At 43.9% G+C, this 25,119-nt stretch overlaps 1 protein-coding gene across 1 annotated transcript in view; it reads right to left on the bottom strand.

The window, feature by feature from the left end:
- The window catches only part of lztr1 (leucine zipper like post translational regulator 1), an 82,377-nt gene that overhangs the window by 15,798 nt on the left and 41,460 nt on the right, over positions 1-25,119 (bottom strand). The window contains exons 11-17 of the mRNA XM_085961919.1: positions 19,665-19,775; positions 11,732-11,824; positions 11,366-11,461; positions 10,630-10,795; positions 7,178-7,347; positions 6,574-6,730; positions 5,214-5,340 (exon numbers count right to left, since the gene is read on the bottom strand). Coding sequence (XP_085818045.1) covers positions 5,214-5,340; positions 6,574-6,730; positions 7,178-7,347; positions 10,630-10,795; positions 11,366-11,461; positions 11,732-11,824; positions 19,665-19,775 — 920 coding nt within the window. The remainder of the gene's footprint in view (positions 1-5,213; positions 5,341-6,573; positions 6,731-7,177; positions 7,348-10,629; positions 10,796-11,365; positions 11,462-11,731; positions 11,825-19,664; positions 19,776-25,119) is intronic.

Here is a 25,119-nt window from a genome sequence, read left to right as displayed (position 1 = left end):
ATGGTTCGTTTACAGAGTCGACACATTCGTACGAGGGGGAAAGGAAGGGTAGCCAAAGAGCTCCCTGGATGACTAAAGATATAGAGGTTAAAATGAGACAGAAAAAGGTTTATGACAACTGTATATTTCATAATACAGTAGAGAAACACGCTGAATATACAAAGTACAGAGCAGATCTAAAAAAAGGGAATAAGAGGGGCAAAGAGAGAGAGAGAGTATGAGAATAGTTTAGTGGCTAATATAAAAGGGAACCCAAAAGTCATTTATAAACACATAAATAGTAAAAGGGTAGTCAAAGGAAGGGTGGGGCCGATTAGGGACCAAGAAGGAGATCTTATTGTGGAGGCAGAGGGCATGGCTGAGGTACTAAATGAGAACTTTGCATCTGTCTTCACTAGAGAAGAGGATTCTGCCAATGTAGCAGTGAAGGAGGAGGCAGTAGCAATATTGGATAGGATATAAAAATAGATAAAGAGGAGGTCCTTAAAAGGCTGGCAGTCCTCAAAGTAAAAAAGTCACCCGGTCTGGATGGGATGCATCCTAGGTTACTGAAGGAAGCAATGGTGGAAATTGCAGAGTCTCTGGCCACAATCTTCCAATCCTCCTTGGATAGGGGGGTGGTGCCAGATGATTGGAGGACTGTAAATGTTACACCCGTTTGAAAAAGGGGAAAGGGATAAATCTGGCAACTACAGGCCAGTCATCCGAACGTCGGTGTGAAGAAACTTCGAGACAATAATCCAGGACCAAATTCATTGGTATTTGGAAAAATATGGGCTAATAAATGAAAGTCAGCACGGATTTGTTAAAGGCAAATCGTGTTTGACTAACTTGATTGAGCTCTTTGATGAAGTAACGGAGAGGGTTGACGAGGACAATGCAGTTGATGTGTATATGGACTTTCAAAAGGCGTTTGACAAAGTACCACATAATAAACTTGTAAGCAAAATTAAAGCCCCGGGAGTTAAAGGGACAGTGGCAGCATGGATACAAAATTGGCTAAAGCACAGAGCAGAGAACGGTTGTTTTTCAGACTGGAGGGAAGTATACAGTAGTGTTCTCCAGGGGTTGGTATTAGGACCACTGCTCTTTTTGATATATATTAATAACCTGGGCTTGGGTATACAAGGCGTACTTTACAAAGTTTGCAGATGATATGAAACTCGGAACAATGAGGTGGATAGTAACAGACTTCCACAGGACTACCAGACAGACTAGTTAAATTGGCAGACACATGGCAGATGAAATTTAACGCAGAGCAGTGTGAAGTGATACATTTTGGCAGGATGAACGAGGAGAGACAATATGAACAATTTTGAAAAAAGGTGCAGGAACAGAGAGACCTGGGGGTTAGGCCTCAGCTGGAGTAGTGTGGGCACCACACTTTGGGAAAGATATCAAGGCCTTGGAGAGGGTGCAGAAGAGATTTACTAGAATGGAACCATGGATGAGGGACTTGAGTTATGTGGAGAGACTGGAGAAGCTGGGGTTGTTCTCCTTAGAGCAGAGAAGGTTAAGAGGAGATTTGATAGAGGTGTTCAAAAGCCATGAATGATTTTGATAACAGTAAATAAAGAGGAACTGTTTTCAGTGGCGGTCGGTAACCAGCAGACATAGACTTACGGTGATTAGCAAAAGAATCAGAGGTGACATGAGGGAACATTAATTTTTTTTATTTTTTAAACACAGCGAGTTGTTGTGCTCAGGGCAGCATATTTTCTCCGCCTTGTAAAGTGCATGAGAAGAGTTCTAGAAATGTAAACTGTTGTTTTGAAACCTCAGGAGCATTACTACTGTGATACTAAGTAATTGCTCTCCCAGAGGGAATAGCATTCCCTGACAATGTCAGTGCTTAACCACATCAAAGTTTACAACACAGATGGAGACCATTTGGCCTATCGTATCCGTGCCACATCTTTCCTAGAGCTAGTAAGAGTACTGACAATTTAGTCTGTTTAATTTAGTTTTTTTAAGTCTGTGCACTATGCAGAAGTATTTTATGGAATGTTCATGAGCACCAGTGTTGTTAAGTTTTCATTTCCTGGCTGAATTCCGATGTTCACATTAGCAACAGCAGCTCTGCAGGCACTCAGTTTAAAAAAAAAAAGTTATGAATACTCTGATAATTAATATCAAAAGCTTTCTTTGTAAATGTACACAATTCCAGTACAAGGTGAAAATTAATGAGCCAATGTCATATAAAAAGGTATTTATTGTTAGTACTAGTGGGAAAGATATGGAGGAGCAAATTTGCAGAGAAATTACAGAGAGGTGCAAGAACTATAGAGTAGTAATAATGGGGGACTTCAACTATCCTAATATAGACTGGGATCGTAATAGTGTAAAGGGCAGAGAAGGGGAAGAATTTCTGAAGTGCGTTCAGGAGAACTTTCTTGATCAGTATGTTCCCGGCCTGACGAGGGAGGAGGCATTGCTGGATCTGGGGAATGAGGTAGGTCAAGTGGAGCAAGTGTCAGTAGGGAACAGTGATCATAGTATCATAAGGTTTAGATTAGCTACGGAAAAGGACAGGGAGCAATCTAGAGTAAAAATGTTTAACTGGAGGAAAGCCAATTTCAGTGGGATGAGAACAGATCTGGCCCAGGTAAACTGGAATCAAAGATTGGCAGGCAAAACTGTAATGGAACAATGGGCTGCCTTTAGAGGAAATAGTTCAGGTACATTCCCACTAGGGGGAAAGACAGGGCAACTAAGGTCAGGGCTCCCTGGATGACGAAACAGATAGAGAATATGAAGAAATAGAAAAAGTGCGCGTATGACAGATGTAAGGTTACAAATACATCTGAGAATCAGGCTATCTATAGAAAGGTCAGAGGAGAAGTGAAAAAGAAAATAAGAGGGGCAAAGAGAGGGTATGAGAATAGAATGGCAGTCAACATAAAAGGTAATCCAAAAATCTTCTACAGGCATATAAATAGCAAAAGGGTAGTAAGAGGAAGGGTGGGGCCGATTAGGAACCAAAAAGGAGACCTATGCATGGAGACAGAGGGTATGGCTAAGGTACTAAATGAGTACTTTGCATCTGTCTTCACCATGGAAGAGGATGCTGCCATAGACATAGTGAAGGAGGAGGTAGTGGAGACACTTGATAGGATAAAAATTGATAAAGAAGAGCTATTAGAAAGGCTGGCTGTACTTAAAAGTAGATAAATCATCAGGAGCAGATGGGATGCATCCTAGGATGCTGAGGTAATTGAAGGCGGAAATCGCGGAGTACTGGCCACAATATTCCAATCCTCCATAGATAGGGGGGTGGTGCCAGAGAACTGGAGAAACGAACCAAAGGCGACGTAAGAAAAAACTTTTTTATGCAGTGAGTGGTTAAGATTTGGAATACACTGCCTGAAAGGGTGGTGTAGGCAGACTCAATCTTAGCTTTCAAAAGGGAGTTGGAGAAGTATCTGAAGGAAAAAAGTTTGCAGGGCTACGGGGAAAGGGCAGGGGAGTGGGACTAGCCGAGAGTCGGTATGGGCTCGACGGACCGAATGGCCTTCTCCCGTGCTGTAACCATTCTATGATTCTATGACTTTAGTTGGTCTGTTTCGAGCCACAGTTATAAAACTTACTGCTCGTTTAAATTAAGCAATATACAACGTAAAGCCAGAAAGAGTTGGATTTTACAGATCAGTCTCTGCAACATACATGTTGTAAAATGGAGTTAAATAGCAATTATACAATTACAGGAGTACGGTGAAATTTACAATTATACTTAATCCCACCTTGTTGTGCAGTCACTGTAGATTAAACAAGGTAGTTTTAAAAGGTGCCCAATGATGTATGCATGCATGTAAGAAAGCCTTTTAAAAAGGAGATAGAGAAATAGAGATAAAGGAATGAGCTCAAGCAGTGAAAATCTAACTACGCCATCCATTTTAAGTCTTGTATTTCTTCTGGAGATACATGCTAGTTAAAATATTATGCTGCTCAGGTCACACACGTAGCAGTTTGCAAATGACAACAAAAAGCTACTGCACAGCATATAAAATTAACAGGCAATCCTAAAAAACAGGCACCATTGGCACTCTTAAGTAAGTGCTTCATCTATTCATCTTTTCCGCATGTTTGGCTTTAGTGGCAGCTGCAAGGGTGAAGTAAATTCAAAATATCCAAAAACAGTGGCCTGGAATTTGCGATTAGCGGCGCAGCAAAGGCGTTCGCCTCTGGCCCCGAAGAAAGCTGCCCACAAAGAGCTCTGTGGCGAGAAATTTGCCTTTCTCAATGCGCAAGTCAGATCAGAGTGGATAAGTGAGGAATTTCTAGTGCAAGCTAATTCATTAAATATATTCAAGAAGGAGTTGGATATATTTCTTAAGGCTAAAGGGATCAAGGGATATGGGGAGAAGGCAGGGACAGGGTACTGAGTTTGGATGATCAGCCATGATCTCATTGAATGGCGGAGCAAGCTCGAGGGGCCGAATGGCCTACTCCTGCTCCTATATTCTATGTTTCTATGTAAGCTGGAGTGGCATCAACAAGCTGTCTAAGCAGCTAATCACAATCCAGGATTCTCACAGACAGGATACCAGGAAGTGAAGATGTTGCTTTTATTCAGACTTTTAAAAAATGTTAGAGAGAAAGCCAAAGATTGGGGTTTTCACATGGGGGAAAGGTAAACCTGAAATAAATATGAACAAACTTTTAAAATATATAATTTTTTTCCCTAAGGTTCTTAAAAATTGTAATTTTCATCATTATGGAGAAATTTGACAGTCCACAAAATTTAAATGAGTTTTTCAGGGTCATAACATTTGTTTAGCTGTCAATACGCTGTTAAAACCTCAGTTACACCTGATCCAACAAGGTCTAACTTTAAATGTATTTAACGGTGATATTACCGCGGAAAAGCCCACGTTTTCGTCAGTTGCACCGATGATACTGATTGCCGGCTACAGAGTGGGGGGGGGGGGGGGGGGGGGGGGGCAGGGGGCAGCCAGTGTCGGAGCAGTGAATGACTGACCACAACTTCAGGATTTCCGCGTTAGGACGCGTATGCACTACATCCTGACGTTGCGGTCAGTTTCAAAATTACCCTCGGCAAATTCCGGGCCAATGCCTGAAAACCAAGTGACATAAAATTAAGACGACCCAACCTCTTCAGTTCCGAATGGCATCCAACTTTGCTGCTAAGAGAAAGTCCAGTGGCCACCTGCAAAGCGATGGGTGGAGGAGTTAATGTTTCATTTGTTACTGACCTGGAGCGGGCAGCTAGGATTGCTTTGTGGGCTGGCCTGGGATGACCATCTAACAATAGGGTTATGTCACAGAATTCCATGCCTGCTCCTTCCAGATAGCTCTTCATATCCTGTACCAGAGAGGTGCCTGACAGTAAAATAAAATAACAATTATAGGTCAAAAGAAAAATTTGTCCTGCTGGTCAATTACAACAAACAAAATTAAAAAAAAAACTCTTCAAATTGACAATAGATTTAATAAACCATAAGAATTCAAGTTCACTGACATGCAATCGGAGGGCAGTGAGAATACATAGTATTTACACTACAGAAGCAGACCATTCGGCCCAACAGGTCTATGTCAGTGTTTATGCTCCACATGAGCCACTTCCCATCCTTCTTCATCTAACCCCATCAACATATCCTTCTATTCCTTCCTCCCTCCTGTGTTTATCTAGCTTTCCCTTAAAAGCATCTATGCTATTCACCTCACCTGCTCCTTGTGGTAGCGCGATTCACATTCTAACCATTCTCTGGGTAAAGAAGTTTCTCCTGAATTCCCTATTGGATTTATTAGTGACTATCTTATATTTATGGTCCCTAGTTCTGGTCTCCCCCGCAAGTGGAAACCCCATCAAACCCTTTCATAATCTAAAAGGCCTCTATCATGTCACCCCTCAGTCTTCTCTTTTTGAGAGAAAAGGGCCCCAGCCTGTTCAATCTTTATTGATAGGTAGAACCACTCAGTTCTGGTATCATCTTAGTGAATCTTTTTTACACCTATTCCAGTGCCTCTATATCCTTTTTATAATATGGAGAACAGAACTGCTTACAGTACTACATTACAGTAGTGACTACACTTCAAAAAGTACTTAATTGGCTGTAAGGTGCTTTGGGAGTCCGGTGCTCAGACTGCAGTCAGACACACCTTTTTCTGGGCCAAATGGAGCCAGATTCAAGCTTCATTGCTCCTGGACTACTGCATTGCATCCCATCATCTCCTGGATCCAATCCTCATTCTTCCAGACCAGGAATCTCCCATTTCCTCCCAGTCTTGCTTTTTCTATCCCAAACAAGGGTGGTCAAATTTGTGCCTTCCAACCCACACTGAGTTTCTGATATTGACCAGACCTTCAGGAAGAAATATTGAGAAGGAACAAGTATCGCCCCACAGTGAGGGCAACAGTTGGGGAGAATAACCCGGAAGCAGTTATACCAGTAGGTCACTGAGTTGCAGAAGGCAGTAATCAAGCTTGGGGAATATTTTGTACATCTTTACAAAGTGGAAGTGGTGAAAAACAGAAAGGGAAAAAATTATATTTGCCTTGAACTAATATAAGAAAGAATTGCGTAAAAGAAATGTTTATTTCACACATATTACCTATGTCAACAGGCTGATCGGAATGTATCCGTGTCGGGGGCTGATGCTTCCTTCTTACAATCTCCACAATTAAGCAGGTGGAAAGATGCTCGAATTCTTTGGTCATTATCACTTGGTTAAAGTGCGATTCTTTCACCACAAAATTCAGACAGTATTCCTGAAACAAATAGGATATTGAAACAGTTGCTGAAATGATTCAGTGTGCACTGAGCACCACTTGCCTTCACTACTGATAACTGCAAGAACAGAACTCATTTGTTTTTGCTGCTTGAGAAGAGGGATGCGACTCATCCCAAGTAAGTGAAGTCAGTGTTAGGGAATGGGACACCTTTGTACCTTTGGTAGCAAGCGCTAACGTCAAGCAGTCACCAGTCCAGCTGTAAAGTTAATCACTATGCTGGAAACAGCTTGCTCAGAAGTTAATTAAACAGTGACGGTATTAATCTCTGCTGGGCACAGACTGCCCAGTAGCTCAATGCATATGCAATACGGTGGGGCAAACAGGTTAACTCCCTGTGGTAGGAACAGTGAGATTGTAAATGGCAAATAGCACTTTTATATAAAGCCATTTGGCCGTTTTGTCCTCACCACATGGGGCACATACCTTTAGCTGGTCCAGCTGTAATTTGTTGGCATTCTCACACACAGTGAGTACATTCTGAAGGTCAACTGAGGCCTCGATGTACTGTAAGCACAGCTGTTCCAGTCGAGCCAGGTGAAAGCTCAGGGCAAGCTTGTAAACATCCATTATCAGCAAGACATCCTGCACATGACCTACATGACATAGAAGACAACACAGTGTAAATATTTCAGCCATGACAATACTGTTCAGGAACAGGATTTGGTGCTTAATCCATATAGTATCAGACCTGGAAGTGCTTTATGTTGACAGTAAAGTAGAAAGTGGAAATATTTCCATTCCCCACCACCATTGCTCATATTGATGAGCAGAACATTTACCTAATTTTCTTTTCAAAATAAGTAAAAATAAAAGTTTTTGTTGGCATCTGTGAAAGGAGCAGGAAGCTATAATACTATGCACTGTAAGGTACAGCTGTGAAAGGAGCAGGAAGCTATAATACTATGCACTGTAAGGTACATCTGTGAAAGGAGCAGGAAGCTATAATACTATGCACTGTAAGGTACATCTGTGAAAGGAGCAGGAAGCTATAATACTATGCACTGTAAGGTACATCTGTGAAAGGAGCAGGAAGCTATAATACTATGCACTGTAAGGTACATCTGTGAAAGGAGCAGGAAGCTATTATACTATGCACTGTAAGGTACATCTGTGAAAGGAGCAGGAAGCTATAATACTATGCACTGTAAGGTACATCTGTGAAAGGAGCAGGAAGCTATAATACTATGCACTGTAAGGTACATCTGTGAAAGGAGCAGGAAGCTATAATACTATGCACTGTAAGGTACATCTGTGAAAGGAGCAGGAAGCTATTATACTATGCACTGTAAGGTACATCTGTGAAAGGAGCAGGAAGCTATAATACTATGCACTGTAAGGTACATCTGTGAAAGGAGCAGGAAGCTATAATACTATGCACTGTAAGGTACATCTGTGAAAGGAGCAGGAAGCTATAATACTATGCACTGTAAGGTACATCTGTGAAAGGAGCAGGAAGCTATTATACTATGCACTGTAAGGTACATCTGTGAAAGGAGCAGGAAGCTATAATACTATGCACTGTAAGGTACATCTGTGAAAGGAGCAGGAAGCTATAATACTATGCACTGTAAGGTACATCTGTGAAAGGAGCAGGAAGCTATTATACTATGCACTGTAAGGTACTCAGCCCATGATGCGCACAGGGAAAGGCCCTCTAAAATGGGAATATTTAAGACAGGGATGAAAACAAAACCTTACTTACCTGGAACATACACAGGAGCACGTTCTTACCCCTAGAGTTTCATTCTGGTTCCTTTTATTTTCCATTCTCGGGATGTGGGCTTCACTGACGAGGCCGGCATTTATTGCCCATCTCTAGTTGCCCTGAGAAGGTGGTGGTGGGCCTTCTTAAGCTGCTGAATGGTTTGATGCAACTGAGGAACTTGCTACTTCAGAGGGCAGTTAAGAGTCAACCATGTTGGTGTGAGACTAGAGTCACATATTAGGCAAAACCGGTTAAGAACGGCAGGTTTCCTTCCCTAAAAGGACATTAGTGAACCACTTGGGTTTTTACGAAAATCCGACAGCTTCACAGTCACTTTTACTGATACCAGTTTTTTTTAATAAACCGAATTCAAATTCTCCAACTGCCTTGGTGGGATTTGAACTCATGCTCTCTAAGATTATGAGTGCGATAACAAAACCGCTACACTACCATACATAGCAATAGGAAACACAAGTTCAAGCAAAAAAAAATCTAAGCGCATCAGGCAAACTGCCCTACAGCGAGTCTTCTATTTTACAATTTACAAGGAGTGTGCAATGCCACAGGAGATCCATAAATCTACTACAGGAAACTTTGTGCTATCCGGAGGTGAGCTATCCGGCAATCTGGAGCCACCAGCAAAAATCAGCAGCCGTTTTTTATTCTTTTTTTGCTTTGTTTGAACAGTCAAGCTGTGCAAGGTCTGTAGCTATAGCAACAGCTTCAGCTACAGAGCTTTAGGGCCACACCCGAGTGTTTAGAAGCTGTTGCTAAGCAACAGTGTTTGTTGTCAAATACGGAGATAAGAATCTCCGTATCTCTCAACATTAACTCTGGAGAGTACGGCAGTTTTGAGGCAACGGCAGCAGCTCAGTCCCGTGGGTGCCGGATAGCACAAAGTTTCCTGTATCACGTTCTATTTGTGGTCAATGCTCAGCTCAGAAGCTGTAGGGTTACTGGACAGTATCCAGCATAGCCACATCATTTAGAAGTGCAGATAATGAAATGGGCAACAGATAGATTTATGCCAGTCATTTACTACCCAAATAATACACCATCATAGCCAAGTATTAGAGTTATTTTCTGTTTAAATAAGATCTGCCAGAAATTAAGAAAAACCACAAAGATAAATTCAGCTGTTAGGGTGCAGTTCCACAGGCACAGCTGCCCTCATGTAATGTGAAGGCGGTCATTTTCTTTGCGCAAGTTTAGCCAGTACGTGTTGGCTGGCTATTCAAATGTGACAGCACTGTAAATGGGCCAGATCCTATCCTTGATATCCACACCCACACTCTTAACAGCGGTGATTGATGGATAGTGATCAGCAGTGGGAATGCTGACCGATTTCCCCCCCTCGTGTCACCCTATTTAAAACGAGATAACAAACTAGAAATCAAACCTGACTACATGGCTCCGTTACGTGCTGTTTTTACTAACAAAGTCACCGCAGGAAATAATGATTTTTTTTTTTTTATTCATTCATGGGATGTGGGCATCGCTGGCAAGGCCAGCACTTATTTCCCATCCCTAATTGCCCTTGAGAAGGTGGTGGTGAGCCGCCTTCTTGAACCGCTGCAGTCCGTGTGGTGAAGGTACTCCCACAGTGCTGTTAGGGAGGGAGTTCCAGGATTTTGACCCAGCAACGATGAAGGAACGGCGATATACTTCCAAGTCAGGATGGTGCGTGACTTGGAGGTGGTGGTACTCCCATGCACCTGCTGCCCTTCTCCTTCTAGGTGAGAGATCGTGGGTTTGGAAGGTGCCGCTGAAGAAGCCTTGGCGTGTTGCTGCAGTGCATCTTGTAGATGGTACACACTGCAGCCATGGTGCGCAAGTGGTGGAGGGAGTGAATGTTTAAGGTGGTGGATGGGGTGCCAATCAAGCGGGCTGCTTTGTTCTGGATGGTGTCGAGCTTCTTGAGTGTTGTTGGAGCTGCACTCATCCAGGCAAGTGGAGAGTATCCCATCACACTCCTGACTTGTGCCTTGTAGATGGAAGGGGGAAGTTTGAGCAATTCTGTAGATAAAACTGATTCTGAATGTCAGAGTTTAGAAAGGGGTAAGCAATCAGAGTGCCTTCAATGTCTGAAATCAAGCAGGCAGGTGAGGTTTAATTTTTAAAAAATAGAATTTAGAGGGATTTTATTTAGCTGCAGAAAATTGAACATTACCTCTCCGTGGGTACTTGATTTTGTCTGTGTAGAGAAACTGCATCAGGATCTCAAATGGCTGTGCCTCAGCTTCACGGATCACCACCTCCAGCTGAAGTAGGGACCGTGTCGGTTTCAAGTTAGTGCCTGCTGTTTCTTCTTCAACTGTGGTTTCCTGCTTGGCTTTCTGTTGGCCAGGAGGTGCATATATTGGGGTAAAAATTAAAATCAATGTCAAATTGATAGTACAGGAAGAAATTGGTTATTTGCCAACTGACATTAAGAAAACATTCACAAATGCCATTATTTTCACCATTAACAATAGGACAAAATAACATGCAACATAAATACAGAAATGAATGAAACAGAATTAGTACAAGGTAACTCAAAAAGAGACACCCAGGAGTAATAATGGACTTAACGCTAGCAATATCTAAACAGTGTAGAAAAGCAATTAAATAAGGTAGGATATGCATAATGCATCGGTTAAACCACACTTCGGGGGAGAAATTGGTCTACCCCAGTTGCGTGAAACAGGCTCAGGGATTCGGCAGCCAGTTTTGCACAGCGCCTGATTTTCTTTTTCCCCCCCATTGATTTCAATGTTAATCAGGGTTTAACACATGATCCAGATGTCTGGATTCCTCTTTTTCAAATCGTGCGATCTTCAGCAACATTTGGGAGACCAGCTCAGCAAAGCACAGTAGAGGCTTTTCAAAAATCCTAGAGTCTTTCAATTAGTTCATAGGTTACCTACCTGCTTCAGCCGATCTCTGGCCTGGGCAATCTTCTTTCTTAACCACTTGCTTCGAGCTGTGACAAGTGCTATATGCCCTTTAACTCGCTCTTCTTTCTGGTATCAGGTCAGACACAATGATGATTAATACTCCACCCGTAAGACACATTATCAACTGGGGTAGATGAGGTCCTAAGAGATGACAAAACCTATCAAAGAATCACCAGACTACACTGGATCACAACAAGCTCTAGAACTGAGAGAACAAAGTTCTCACATTGCATCACTCAATCTTCTTTTAAAAGCAGTCTTCCCTTCCCACATTAACCAAATTTCAACACTGCTGAAAATGCTGGTGTGAATTAGGATTAGTACAAAATCTCTTACCTCTCCTAGGATGAATTCCACATCACAGAACTGCCTGTTCTCCCACAGCCTCCCATAATCTTCATGTAAAGTGCATTTTGGATAACAGGAAAACTGGAATTGAAAGTCAGAGATTTGAATATGCAACATGTGCAGGTGCTGCACAACTGACAACACATAGAATTACATAGATTATACAGCACAGAAACAGGCCATTCGACCCAACTAGTCTGTGCTTGTAATAACAACGGAAAACGCTGGAAACACGCAGCAGGCCAGGCAGCATCCGTGGAGCCTGGCCTGCTGAGTGTTGCCAGCGTTTTCTGTTGTTATTTCAGATTTCCAGCATCCGCAGTATTTTGTTATAGTCTGTGCTTGCACTCCACACGAGACGCCTTATCTCAGCCTTTCAGCATGTCTTTCTGTTCCCCTTTCTCTCATGTACTCGTCTAGTTTCCTTTTGAAAGCATCTAAGCCATTTGCCTCAACCACTTCCTATGGTAGGGAGTTCCACATTCTAACCAATCTGAGTAAAGAAACTTCTCCTTATTTCACTATTGGATTTATTTGTAACCATCTTGTATTTATGGCCCACAGTTTTGGATTCTCCCACAAGTGGAAACATTCGCTCCACATCTATCCTGTCCAACCCATTCATAGGCCCTGAATTTTCGATCGGAGGGTTCCTGTGTGCGGATGCCTCAGATCGGAAAAAACCTACGCACTTACCTGCTGGCTCCGTAGATCCCGAGACTACCAATCCTGGGCCTCTGCTCTACGAAATGTGCAGAGGCCCAGGTATCCCAGGGGCGCATGTGGTTCACAAGCGCCCCTGAGATCACGTGGGCCACGGGGAACCAATCAAAGAAGGGAATCCCCCTTCACACTTTTGACAGGTATCTACGCATAGGTCTGTCAAAAGTATGAATGGGGATTGTTGTGTATGTACCTTTAAGGGAATAACTGGTCTCAGACTGCAGTATCGGCAGTGACCACCCCTGTATAAAAGGCCCTAGCAGGCTTCTGTAGTTTGTTTCCAGGTTGTCTCCATTCAGTAAAGACTTGTTATAATCAACTCCTGCAGTCCGTGTCTCAATTATACACGGACATAATACTGGCGACGAGTAAGAAACGAACTTACCTGCAACTCGGCAGCACCTCAGATGACGTTATTGAAGGTCGAAGCCAGAAGAAAGAAAAAAAAATAATCCAAAGAAACTCGAGAAACGGGCGTCGACCGTGGGCAACCGCCCTCCAAATCATCGAATTGAAAAGTGCAGGAGAAACTGTCGAGAGCCAGGCTTGGTTCTCCAGTCTGTGGTTTCCCAGCTAATCGGGCTGGTGGCAGGTAGTGCACTGATCCTTCCTGGGCTGCGGCGGGCTAGAGCTCGATCGGGTGGCTCTGCAACGGGGCCGGGCAGCGAGTCGGGAAGCAAAGAGAGAGAGAGAGGGTGGAGCACACAGGGCGCGGCCGGTGCTTCGAAGCCGGGCAGCATTCGGACCTAAGAAGAGGGAGGGAAGTGTCCGCTCCACGACGGGAATGGTTCTTCAATTAACGGAGCAAATATTGAAGCACGATAGAAAAATAAAAATACCGCGGAGAGCGGCGTTGGCAGCAGCGATCGGGGAGGCGCGAAGACCATAGGGCGTCGCCATTACAGGATAGTAAATAAATATAATCGCCAGCAACAGCGTTGGCAGCAGCGGCAGCAAAGCGCGGGAGGCACCATCTTAACTCGGCGGGGAAGAAGGAAAAGCGCGGGAGGCGCCATTTTGATCCGTCGGGGACAAAGGCAAAGCGCGGGAGGCGCCATCTTAGATTTTCAAGATGCCAAAGACTGGCGATATCACTGCCTTCGATAATGCAATAGAAGACTGGACCACGTATGTGGAAAGAGTAGAGGTATATTGCGAGGCAAACGAAATAGCCGATGAGAAAAAGGCATCGGTATTGCTAAATTTAATGGGCGCAAGAACGTACGGCCTATTGCGGGACCTGATTACTCCAGCCAAACCGAAGGCGAAGAGTTTTAACGAAATTGTTGCTATCCTACAGGAACACCTAAATCCTACACCGCTGCTGATAGCAGAAAGATTTAAATTCCACAGGAGAAATCAGCATAAAAATGAGAGCAATGCTGATTACCTTACGGAACTACGCAAGCCATCAAAGCACTGCCAGTTTGGAGCAGGACTGGCAGATACCTTACGGGACAAATTTGTCTGTGGACTCCTGAGTGAAGGAACCTAGAAGAGGTTACTCTCAGAGAAAGAGCTGACGCTAGATAAGGCTTTCAGCGTGGCAGTATCGTACGAAGCAGCAGCAAGGGGAGCTGCGGAAATACAACAAAAGCCACAGGAATACGGCACCCACGAAATGACACGGGGATTTGCAAAATGTTATCGCTGCGGCAGAACAAACCATGACCAGAAGGACTGCTGGTCCAAGGACAAAATATGCAGGCAATGCGGAAAGATGGGACACATTGCACGAGTTTGCAGGTCTGGGAAGAAGACCAACGACAACAAAAAGGCTACTAAGTGTTATGTTCATTAATAACTAGACATTCTTATTATGAACACAGCTAGCTTCTAGCTAGTCATTTATTCAGTACACGTTCTCTAGGTACAGTATCTGTAGAGATGCAGCATGTGTGCTCCTGTGTGTAGGCTGCCATCTTGACTGTTGCTTTGTGGGTAGCCTAGTGCCTCATGGGTAATGTAGTTTTAATATCTATACAGCTGGGTAGTGTAGTCTTATATACATACAGCTATATACGGCTCCACCTAGTGTCCACTATAGAATGACATGCTATTGATCACTACACTAAGGAACCGTACAGGAAAGTACAAAAGATGACGGACAGTAGTTCCGAAGACCAGGCGAGCGATAGTGGATCCGGGAACAAGAGACTAAGCTGTCTCAAACTTCACAACGTAATCGCAAAAGAGGATCACCGAACCATTTGGGTCACCCTCACGATAGCAGGGTCCCAAGTCAAAATGGAATTGGATACAGGATCAGCTCTAACAGTCATGAATCGACAAGACTACGAGCGGCTATTATCACACATACCCTTGAGAGAGAAATCCATTGTCTTGAGGACGTATACGGGGCAAAAAGTATACCCCAGAGGAAAAATAAGGGTGCCTGTCGAATACAACGGCAAGAAAATACGGAAATTGTATCTCTACATTCTGCAAGATGGTGGACCACCGTTATTGGGACATGAATGGATCAGAAAGATAAGTTTAGACTGACACTCCATTCAGGCACTGACGGTGGCTGGTAAAAAGGATGACGACGTCACCCCTGGACGATTGTCAACAATCTTAGCTGACGCCAAAGAGGTATTTCAACAAGAACTGGGAACTCTTAAAGGCATAACCGCCTCGATAAAAATAGAGGAGAATGCAATTCCCAAGTTTTTCAAAGCAAGACCGGTACCATATGCAATTCGCCCAGCCGTCGAGGCAGAGCTGGAGAATCTGGAGAATGCAGGCGTGTTATCTAAGGCAGACTGGAGCGAGTGGGCGACACCCATCGTTCCTGTCATGAAGAAACCGTTAAACAATAAGTCTGAGGAGCCAAGGAAGGTTCGCATCTGTGGGGACTTCAAGGTGACGATGAACCCAGTCCTTCACACAGTACAATATCCTCTTCCAAGGATAGAAGATATCTTCGCCTCACTATCTGGAGGGAAGCGTTTTACAAAAATTGACCTAGCACAAGCATATTTGCAGATGGAGGTTGAAGAATCCTCTAGGAAGTATCTCACAATAAACACTCACAAAGGTCTTTACCAGTATAATCGACTGGTATTCGGAGTAGCATCAGCTCCGGCGATATGGTAAAGAGCGATGGAACAAGTCCTGCAAGGGATTCCGGGGACTCAGTGTTACTTGGACGACATCCTAGTGACAGGTGAAGATGACAGTGAACACCTTGCCAACCTAGAGCAGGTGCTCACTAGACTACGTGAACATGGGCTACGAGCCAATCGCCCCAAGTGCGAGTTTTTTAAGAAACAGATATCGTATTGTGGCCACGTGATTGATGAAGAGGGGTTGCATAAGTCCCCTGACAAAATTGAAGCGGTAGTTAAGGCTCCAGCGCCTGAAAGTGTGTCGCAACTGAGGTCATTCCTCGGATTGGTGAATTACTACCATAAGTTTTTGCCGAATTTGTCCACAATTCTGCATCCACTGAACGCCCTACTACGAACGGGAGTAGCATGGAAATGGAGCGATGAATGTAAGCGGGCCTTTCAGAAGAGTAAGGACCTAATCACTTCAAGAGAAGTATTGGCTCACTACAACCCATCACTACCGATAAGACTGGCGTGTGATGCGTCTCCCTACGGCATTGGGGCGGTACTGTCACGTAAATTCCTTGATGGTTCAGAGAGGCCGATAGCTTTTGCGTCACGCTCGTTAACTTCAGCCGAGCGTAATTACGCCCAGATTGACAGAGAGGCCCTCAGCCTGGTGTGGGGGGTGAAGAAGTTCAATCACTACCTGCACAGTCAGAAATTTACTCTACTAACTGATCATCAACCTCTCGTCTCCATTTTCAACCCTCAGAAGGGCGTACCGATAATGACGGCACAATGGCTACAGAGGTGGTCCCTTTTCCTAGGGGCACACCAATATGACATCGAGTACAAAGGAACTAAACAGCATGGGAATGCTGATGGATTGTCGTGCCTACCGTTGCCGACGGTGGAAGAAGAACTGGCAGTGGATCCAGTGGAGTTATTTCACTCGACTATAGTCGAATGTCTCCCTGTGACGAATGCAAACATAGAAAAGGAAACACGAAATGACCCGACACTCTCCTGGGTCTATGATTTAACGGTGAAGGGATGGCCAGCACATGGCGAACCACTGCTGCCAGCATTCTCGCCGAGAAGAGAACAGCTGTCAGTGTGCAGAGGAACCTTGATGTGAGGATCCAGAGTAGTAATTCCACCCAAATTGAAGGATAGAGTGCTCAATGAGCTTCATGAGGGTCATCTGGGAGGGGTAAAAATGAAGAACTTAGCCAGAGCGTTTGTGTGGTGGCCGGGAATTGATAGAGAAATCGAAGAGATGACCAAGAGCTGTACAGGATGCCAGAAGGTCCAAAACGCCCCACCACAAGCCCCTCTACATCCATGGGAGTGGCCCTCATCTCCATGGCAAAGGGTGCACATTGATTTTGCTGGTCCCTTTATGGACTCGATGTTTTTAATTGCGGTGGATGCACATTCAAAGTGGCCAGAGGTAATAAAAATGTCCTCAACCACCACAGAAAAAACTATCACAGTCTTACGAACCATATTCGCCAGGAATGGGCTGCCTGAACAGATTTGCTCTGACAATGGACCACAGTTTGTGTCTGAAGAGTTCCGGAGGTTCTTAAAGAACAATGGTGTTAAGCATTACACATCCGCCCCGTATCATCCAGCCACTAATGGATTGGCCGAGAGATTTGTTCAAACATTCAAGAAGGCTATCAAGGCAATGTGTAATGAAGATATACCCCTACAACACAAGGTGGATAACTTCTTGTTTGCCTACCGGAATGCGACACATGCGGTTACCAACCAAACTCCAGCCATGATGTTCTTCCATCGAAGACTACGATGCCGCTTGGATCTGGTTAAGCCAAACGTCAGAAGAGATGTGGAGAACAGGCAGTTTCAGAATATGAATGAAAGGCCGACCAGGAGTTTTAAGATAGGTCAACCAGTTTTGGCCCGGGACTACCGCACAGAGAAATGGCAGCCAGGAACGATCTGTACACGGCAAGGACCTCTAATGTATACCGTGGACATTGGAGAGAGCATTGCAAGACGCCATGCTGACCAGATTCTAGAGTCACTGGAAAACGTCAACTCCACACCACGATCTGATACACCTGGCGATGAAACCGAAGTACCAATTGCATCTACCGCAGAATCGGTGATATTGGAAGCAGACGAACCAAACAACGACATTGATCCCGACTCAACCTTGCCAGAAGAACCTGATATCCCAGAGGCGTTATCAAGACAGAATCAGGAAGCCTCCTCAAAGACTGAACTTATAATTGCTTAACTTCAACCAATGTATCTAGCAACCGTAATTGTAATTAGTTATTATTTAGTTGTTAAATGAATGTTATGTACTGTTTATCTAAAAAGGGGAGGAATTGTTGTGTATGTACCTTTAAGGGAATAACTGGTCTCAGACTGCAGTACCGGCAGTGACCACCCCTGTATAAAAGGCCCTAGCAGGCTTCTGTAGTTTGTTTCCAGGTTGTCTCCATTCAGTAAAGACTTGTTATAATCAACTCCTGCAGTCCGTGTCTCAATTATACACGGACATAATAGGGATCACATTTAAAAATATAGTTAACATTAAATCAATTTTTTTTTAAATCACATTTAAAATTAGTTAAAATTACATTCAATTAAATATTTTAAACAAAAACTAAACTTTTTGAAAAAAGTTTTTTTTTTTTTTTAAAAACAGGGCTAAAAATGAATTTACCTTTTTTAAAAGTAGTTTTAAATTATAAATGAGTGAAAAAATTTAGTTTTTTAAACTCTTATGCTGGTAAAAGCAGGACTTACGTTGCTTTTACCAGGTGTAAATTTTTTTAAAGGTTTTCAGCGGGTGGAAGTTGTGCAGAAAGCGGAACTCCCTGCCTGTGGAGGCCCTTCTCTCGGGCAGGCGGAGAATCTGACAAGAGAATTCTTGACAGATCGCAAATGCTGGATTTCAGCGCATGTGCTCCACATGCCTAAAACCAGCACTTGTGAGGCCCCTACGGGTGCTTAAACACCTCGTACACACCCATGAGGGTCGGAAAATCCGGCCCATAATTTTAAAGACCTCGATCAGGTCACCTCCAAGTCTTCTCTTTTCTAAAGAAAAAAGCCCTGTTCAATCTTTCCTGGTAGTTATAATCTCTCAGTTCTGGTACCATCCTTGTAAATCTATTTTGCACTTTCTCCAGTGCTTCTATATCATTTTTAAAGTATGGAGACCAGAACTGTGCACAGCACTCGGAGTGTGGCCTGACCAGACCAGGGTTCAATAAAAGTTTAACATAACTTCACTAATTTTGAATGTTATACCCCTAGAGATAAATCCCAGTGCTTTGTTAGCATTTTTAATTGTTTTTCTGACCTGTGATGCTCCTCTTAATGATGATTTGTTCACCTGTATCCCTAGATCCCTTTGCTCTTCTACCCCATTCAGTTCCTTATTTTCTAAGGTATAGGTGATGTTTCTATTTTTCCTACCAAAGTGCATCATCTAGCATCAGCTTCCTCAGCAACTAGAAACTAAACATTAGGCAAGAAACTTAAAAAAAACTTGTTGAAAATAAAGTTGCACAAAAAATTAAGAAATATTGCAAATGATTTGATTAAAATACTTTCATATAACTACAAAGAAACAAATCAAGCCATGATGCTTGCGTGATGCCACAACTGTCCATAACCTATTACACTATGATGCAGCAATGGCTCATGTTCTTATGTATTTTTTTGTTCTTTAATACTGCAGCGATTAATCTTTTGAAACTGAATAAAAAATATACAATACTGGCAGTGCAAATCATGCAGCACAGTAATTTTGCCGAAGTCCCACAGTGCAGTATAACTACAGTGAGCCATGCGAATGTCCAGAACCTCTAAGTTTCTTCACACGTTTAATACTACAAGGAATAACTACTTAAAGTGTGCTTGAAAGCAGTGATATACATTGAAGTTCAGTGAACATGCCTAGCCAGCTTCAGCTTCACTTTTATAATTTAGGATACGATTTAACTTCAGTGCTTTAGTCTTGTCGCACATTCCTAACTATCCATTCTTTGAGATTTAGTGCCTATCATTCGCATCAGGCACCCTTTGTTTTATAAAATAGGGCCTAATGCACTAAGTGTGTGTGTGCATATATAAGCATTTGGCTCATTGCCTACCTGAAACCGATACATCTCGCCACTCCTCACATTGTTGTCCACTGTCCCACCAAAGATATACATAGCGTCAGAAATAACTGCTGCAGCATGAAAAAGTCTTCCACTGGGCATCTGAAAAATGAAAGGATGAAAGCATTTCAGGGCTGAAGTAACTTTTAAGATCACTTGTCTACTCTTCCTTTCACTGTTGGTGAAAAATCTTTTACTGGGGTCGGGGGGGAGGGGGTGCAGGAGGAAATTAGAGAAGATAAGAGAGTGATATCGTTGCTGCAAATGGAATCGGAAGAACTTTAATTTTATGCACCCACTGTCTCAAGTCAGGTGAACAAGAGTTTGGTTAAAGGCAAAGCTTCCTCTATTCAATCACATCAAGCACTCAAGTCAGTTGGATATAGCACAAACTGAATGCATTTTAGAAATCTCTCTATTCTGCTCCATAAGTGTGCATCAACCCCAATTTCAGGAGTTCCCCACTGCACAAGTGCAACGTTTCGTCTTTCACATCATTGCATCAATGACAAACAATCATTTTCCTCTCTCCCCTCATTCTATCACTATTTCTAATCCCCACAGTATGCTACCTCTAGTGCTTGATCCCGTTGGGGAGTGACAGAGGGAGAGGGGTGGGAGGAGAAAGAGAGAACAGGTAGACAGAAATTCCAGCAACCCACCCCTACTTCTTTTTCCTAACAGCATGCCCAGCTAATGGATGTCCTCATCCATTTATTGATCATCAATATTAAAATTATGGCAGCTTCACAGAACAAAAAAAATCCTATTGTTTCAAACAAAAATTAGGGGAAGCCCTTCCAAAAAAAAAGCTACGCAGCACTCGCACCAGTGGTGAAACACAACATGGTCATCACTGCAGGCTGGAACCACTTCTAATAGATCACTAGAGCTCAGGAGCAGAGAATTAAATGGGAACATTAAGAGCATGGCTCTCATGCTCTGTGAGAAAGTCATTTTCTGAAGCAGCGCTTTGATTAGCTAATACGAATAGCTACAAAAGTAGCAAACTGAGGTTGCTAATTGTGGGAATGTTTACAAAAGTAATCACAAATAAGGCAGTGAGATGACAGTGTGTGGGCTCTCAGCCATCAAGCTGTGGATAATAAGCTTGTGGCCCCAGTTATCAATCTCAGTTGTGCTTTTGGAGAAAGAGCATTTCCCACAGGGAAAAGGAAAATTCAAACAAGGATTGATCCCCAAAGTCTACTTCACATTTCCCCTAGCAGCGAGCACAGGAATTGAAAGTACCCAAAGGAGGTTTTTTTTTTTTAAAAAAAAAAGAGGGAATGGGGGGGATTTCTGCCGGCGGGAGGAGTGGGGGGGGGTGGGGGGTGGAATTATTTAATTAGCTCTTGATGTATGGCTGAGTTTTCTTAACTTTCAGCTTGCCGCACTTGATGTGATGTGAAGACTTCCAAATTACAGGATAAAGGAGTTTATCCTTCTCCCTTCTTAGGCAGTCCCTCGGAACCGAGGATGACTTGCTTCCACATTAAAAATGAGTTTGCAGGTGACTGATTAGTCCAATGTGGGACCTACAGTCTCTGTCACAGGTGGGGCAGACGGTGGTTGAAGGGGCAGGTGGGTGGGGTGCTTGGGTTGACGTGCGCTCCTTGCGCTGCCTGCGCTTGGCTTCCGCTTGCTCCCGGCAAAGAGACTCGAGGTGTTCGGCGCCTTCCCAGATACTTCTCCACTTTGTGCGGTCTTGGGCCAGGGATTCCCAGGTGTTGGTGGAGATGTTATACTTTTTCAAGGAGGCTTTGAGGGTGTCCTTGAAGCGTTTCCTCTGCCCACCTGGGGCTCTCTTGCCGTGCCGGAGCTCCAAGTAGAGCGCTTGTTTTGGGAGTCTCGTATCGGGCATGCAGACAATGTGACCCGTCCATCGGAGCTGATCGAGTGTGGTCAAAGCTTCGATGCTGGGGATGTTGGCCTGAGCAAGAACACTGACGTTGGTGTACCTATCCTGCCAATGGATTTGCAGGATCTTGCGGAGGCAGCGTTGGTGGTACCTCTCCAGTGCTTTGAGGTGCCTGCTGTACATGGTCCATGTCTCTGAGGCATACAGCAGGGCGGGTATCACTGCTGCTCTGTAGACCATGAGCTTAGTGCCCGGTTTGAGGTCCTGGTCTTCAAACACTCTCTTCTTCAGGTGACCGAAGGCTGCACTGGCACACTGAAGGCGGTGTTGGACTTCGTCGTCGGCCTCTGCCCTTGTTGACAGTAGGCTCCCGAGGTATGGAAAGTGGTCCACGTTGTCCAAGGCCTTGTCGTGGATTTTGATAATCGGGGGGCAGTACTGTGTGGCGGGGGCAGGTTGGTAGAGGACCTTTGTCTTACGAATGTTTAGAGTAAGGCCCATGCTTTCGTACGCTTCGGTGAAGGGGTTGACGATGGTTTGGAGTTCGACCTCCGAGTGTGCGCAGACGCAAGCGTCGTCTGCATACTGTAATTCGACGACAGAGGATGGGGCGACCTTGGATCTGGACTGGAGGCGACGGAGGTTGACCAGTTTCCCGTTTGTTCTGTAAATTAGCTCCACTCCAGTGGGGAGCTTACTGAGGGTGAGATGGAGCACTGCAGCAAGGAAGATCGAGAAGAGCGTTGGTGCGATGACACAGCCTTGCCTGATCCCGGTTCATATGTTATAGGCTGTACACAAATGAGGAGAGGTGGCTGCACAAGCACAGAAGCAAAAAACAACTTCAACACTCAACTGCACATGCAAGAACTCTTTCGCTCGCCCCCAAAAGTGAAAAGTTAGTACCATATCAGAGTCTGGGGCTACGGGCACAATTATAACAGCAGGACAGCATGGTGGGGCAGTGCATTGGTATGCCCAAACGCGTGCCACAGAGCAGTAGGTTTTGGATTTGCACCATCAATGCCCCACACAGTTCTCTGACTGCAATTGTGCATTTGAGGGCATTCTGGAGGGGGGGGGGGGGGTGGTGGTGAACAGCCAGTTGTCGTGGTGCATATAGGTACCAACGATATAGGTAAAAAACAGGATGAGGTCCTAAAAGCTGAATATAGGGAGTTAGGAGGAAAATTAAAAAATAGGACCTCAAAAGGTAGTAATCTTAGGATTGCTACCAGTGCCACGTGCTAGTCAGAGTAGAAATAGAAGGATATTTCAGATGAATACGTGGCTAGGGGAATGGTGCAAGGGGGAGGGATTCAAATTGCTGGGACATTGGAACCGGCTCTGGGGGAGGTAGGACCAGTACAAAGTGGACGGTTTGCACCTGGGCAGGACCGGGACCGATGTCCGAGGGGGAGTGTTTGCTAGTGCTGTTGGGGAGGGTTTAAACTAAAATGGCAGGGAGACAGAGGAAAGGGAAGCAAGGATAGAAGCAAAAGACAGGAAGGAGAAAAGCACAAGTGGAAGTCAGATAAATCAAGGGTGTAAATCAAACATGGCCGCAGTAAACAATAATTCCAAAAGGTCTAAGAGTTAAAAAAACAAGCCTGAAGGCTTTGTGTCTTAATGCGAGGAGCATTCGTAATAAGGTGGATGAATTAGCTGCGCAAATAGGTGTAAACGGATATATGATATAATTGGGATTACAGAGACATGGCTCCAGGGTGACCAAGACTGGGAATTCAACATCCAGGGGTATTCAATATTCAGGAAGGAGAGGCAAAAAGGAAAAGGCTGTGGGGTAGCATTGCTGGTTAAAAAGGAGATTAACACAATAGTAAAGAAGGATATTAGCTCTGATGATCTGGAATCTGTATGGGTAGAGCTGAGAAATACCATGGGGCAGAAAACATTAGTGGGAGTTGTATACAGACCCCCAAACAGTAATGCTGAGGTTGGGGATGCCGTTAAACGGGAAATTAGAGATGCGTGCAATAAGGGCACAGCAGTTATCATGGGTGACTTTAATCTACATATAGATTGGTCTAACCAAATTAGTAACAATACTGTGGAAGAGGAATTCCTAGAGTGTATACGGGATGGTTTCCTGGACCAATATGTCGAGGAACCACGAACCTGACCATTTCCCATCCCCTGACCTGGATCTCTGCCCACCCCAGGCCATCTTAGACTGGGTATTATGTAATGAGAAAGGATTAATTAGCAATCTTGTTGTGAGGGGCCCCTTGGGGAGGAGCGATCATAATATGATAGAATTCTTCATTAAGATGGAGAGTGAAGTAGTTGATTCAGAGACTTGGGTACTGAATTTAAATAAAGGAAACTACGATGGCATGAGGCGCGAGTTGGCTAGGATAGATTGGGGAATGTTACTCAAAGGGTTGATGGTGAATAGGCAATGGCAAACATTTAAAGATTGCATGGATGAACTGCAGAATTTGTCCATCCCTGTTTGGCATAAAAATAAAACAAAAAAGGTGACTCAACCGTGGCTAACAAGGGAAATTAGGGATAGCATAAGATCCAAGGAGAGGACATATAAATTGGCCAGAAAAAGCAACAAACCTGAGGATTGGGAGCAGTTTAGGATTCAGCAAAGGAGGACAAAGGGATTAATTAAGAGGGGGGAAAATAGAATATGAGAGTAAGCTTGCAGGGAACATAAAAACTAACTGTAAAAGCTTCTATAGATGTGTGAAGAGAAAAAGATTGGTAAAGTCAAGCATAGGTCCCTTGCAGTCAGAATCAGGGGAATTTATAATGGGGAACAAAGACATGGCAGACCAATTAAATACATACTTTGGTTCTGTCTTCACAAAGGAGGACACAAATAACCTCCCAAAGATGTTGGGGAACATAGGGTCTAATGAGAGGAAGGAACTGAATGAAATCAGTATTAGTAGGGAAATGGTGTTAGGGAAATTGACGGGATTGAAGGCCGATAAATCCCCAGGACCTCATCATCTATATCCTAGGGTACTTAAGGAAGTGGCCCTAGAAATAGTAGCTGCATAGCTGGTCATATTCCAAAATTCAATACACTCTGGAACAGTTCCCATGGATTGGAGGGTAGCTAATGTAACCCTACAATTCAAAAAAGGTGGTAGAGAGAAAACGGGGAATTATAGACCGGCAAGCCTGACATCGGTAGTGGGGAAAATGCTAGAGTCCATTATAAAAGATGTAATAGCAGAGCACTTGGAAAACAGTGACAGGATCAGACAAAGTCAACATGGATTTACAAAAGGTAAATCATGCTTGACTAATCTGGAATTTTTTGAGGATGTAACTGGTAGAATAGATAAGGGAAAACCAGTGGCTGTTGTGTATTTGGACTTTCAGAAGGCTTTCGATAAGGTCCCACATAAGAGACTAGCGTGCAAAGTTAAAGCACATGGGATTGGGGGTAAGGTACTGACTTGGATAGAAAACTGGTTGGTAGACAGGAAGCAAAGAGTTGGAATAAACGGGTCTTTTTCCGAGTGGAAGGCAGTGGCCAGTGGGGTACTGCAGGGATCGGTGCTAGGACCCCAGTTATTCACAATATATATTAATAATCTA

Source organism: Somniosus microcephalus, chromosome 19 (genome assembly GCF_052327205.1).
Source record: "Somniosus microcephalus isolate GS21.2 chromosome 19, FLI_Smic_1.0, whole genome shotgun sequence".
NCBI classification, from domain to species: domain Eukaryota; kingdom Metazoa; phylum Chordata; class Chondrichthyes; order Squaliformes; family Somniosidae; genus Somniosus; species Somniosus microcephalus.
The sequence above is the reverse complement of the archived record's forward strand: the minus strand, read 5'-3'. Positions and strand labels throughout refer to the sequence as shown.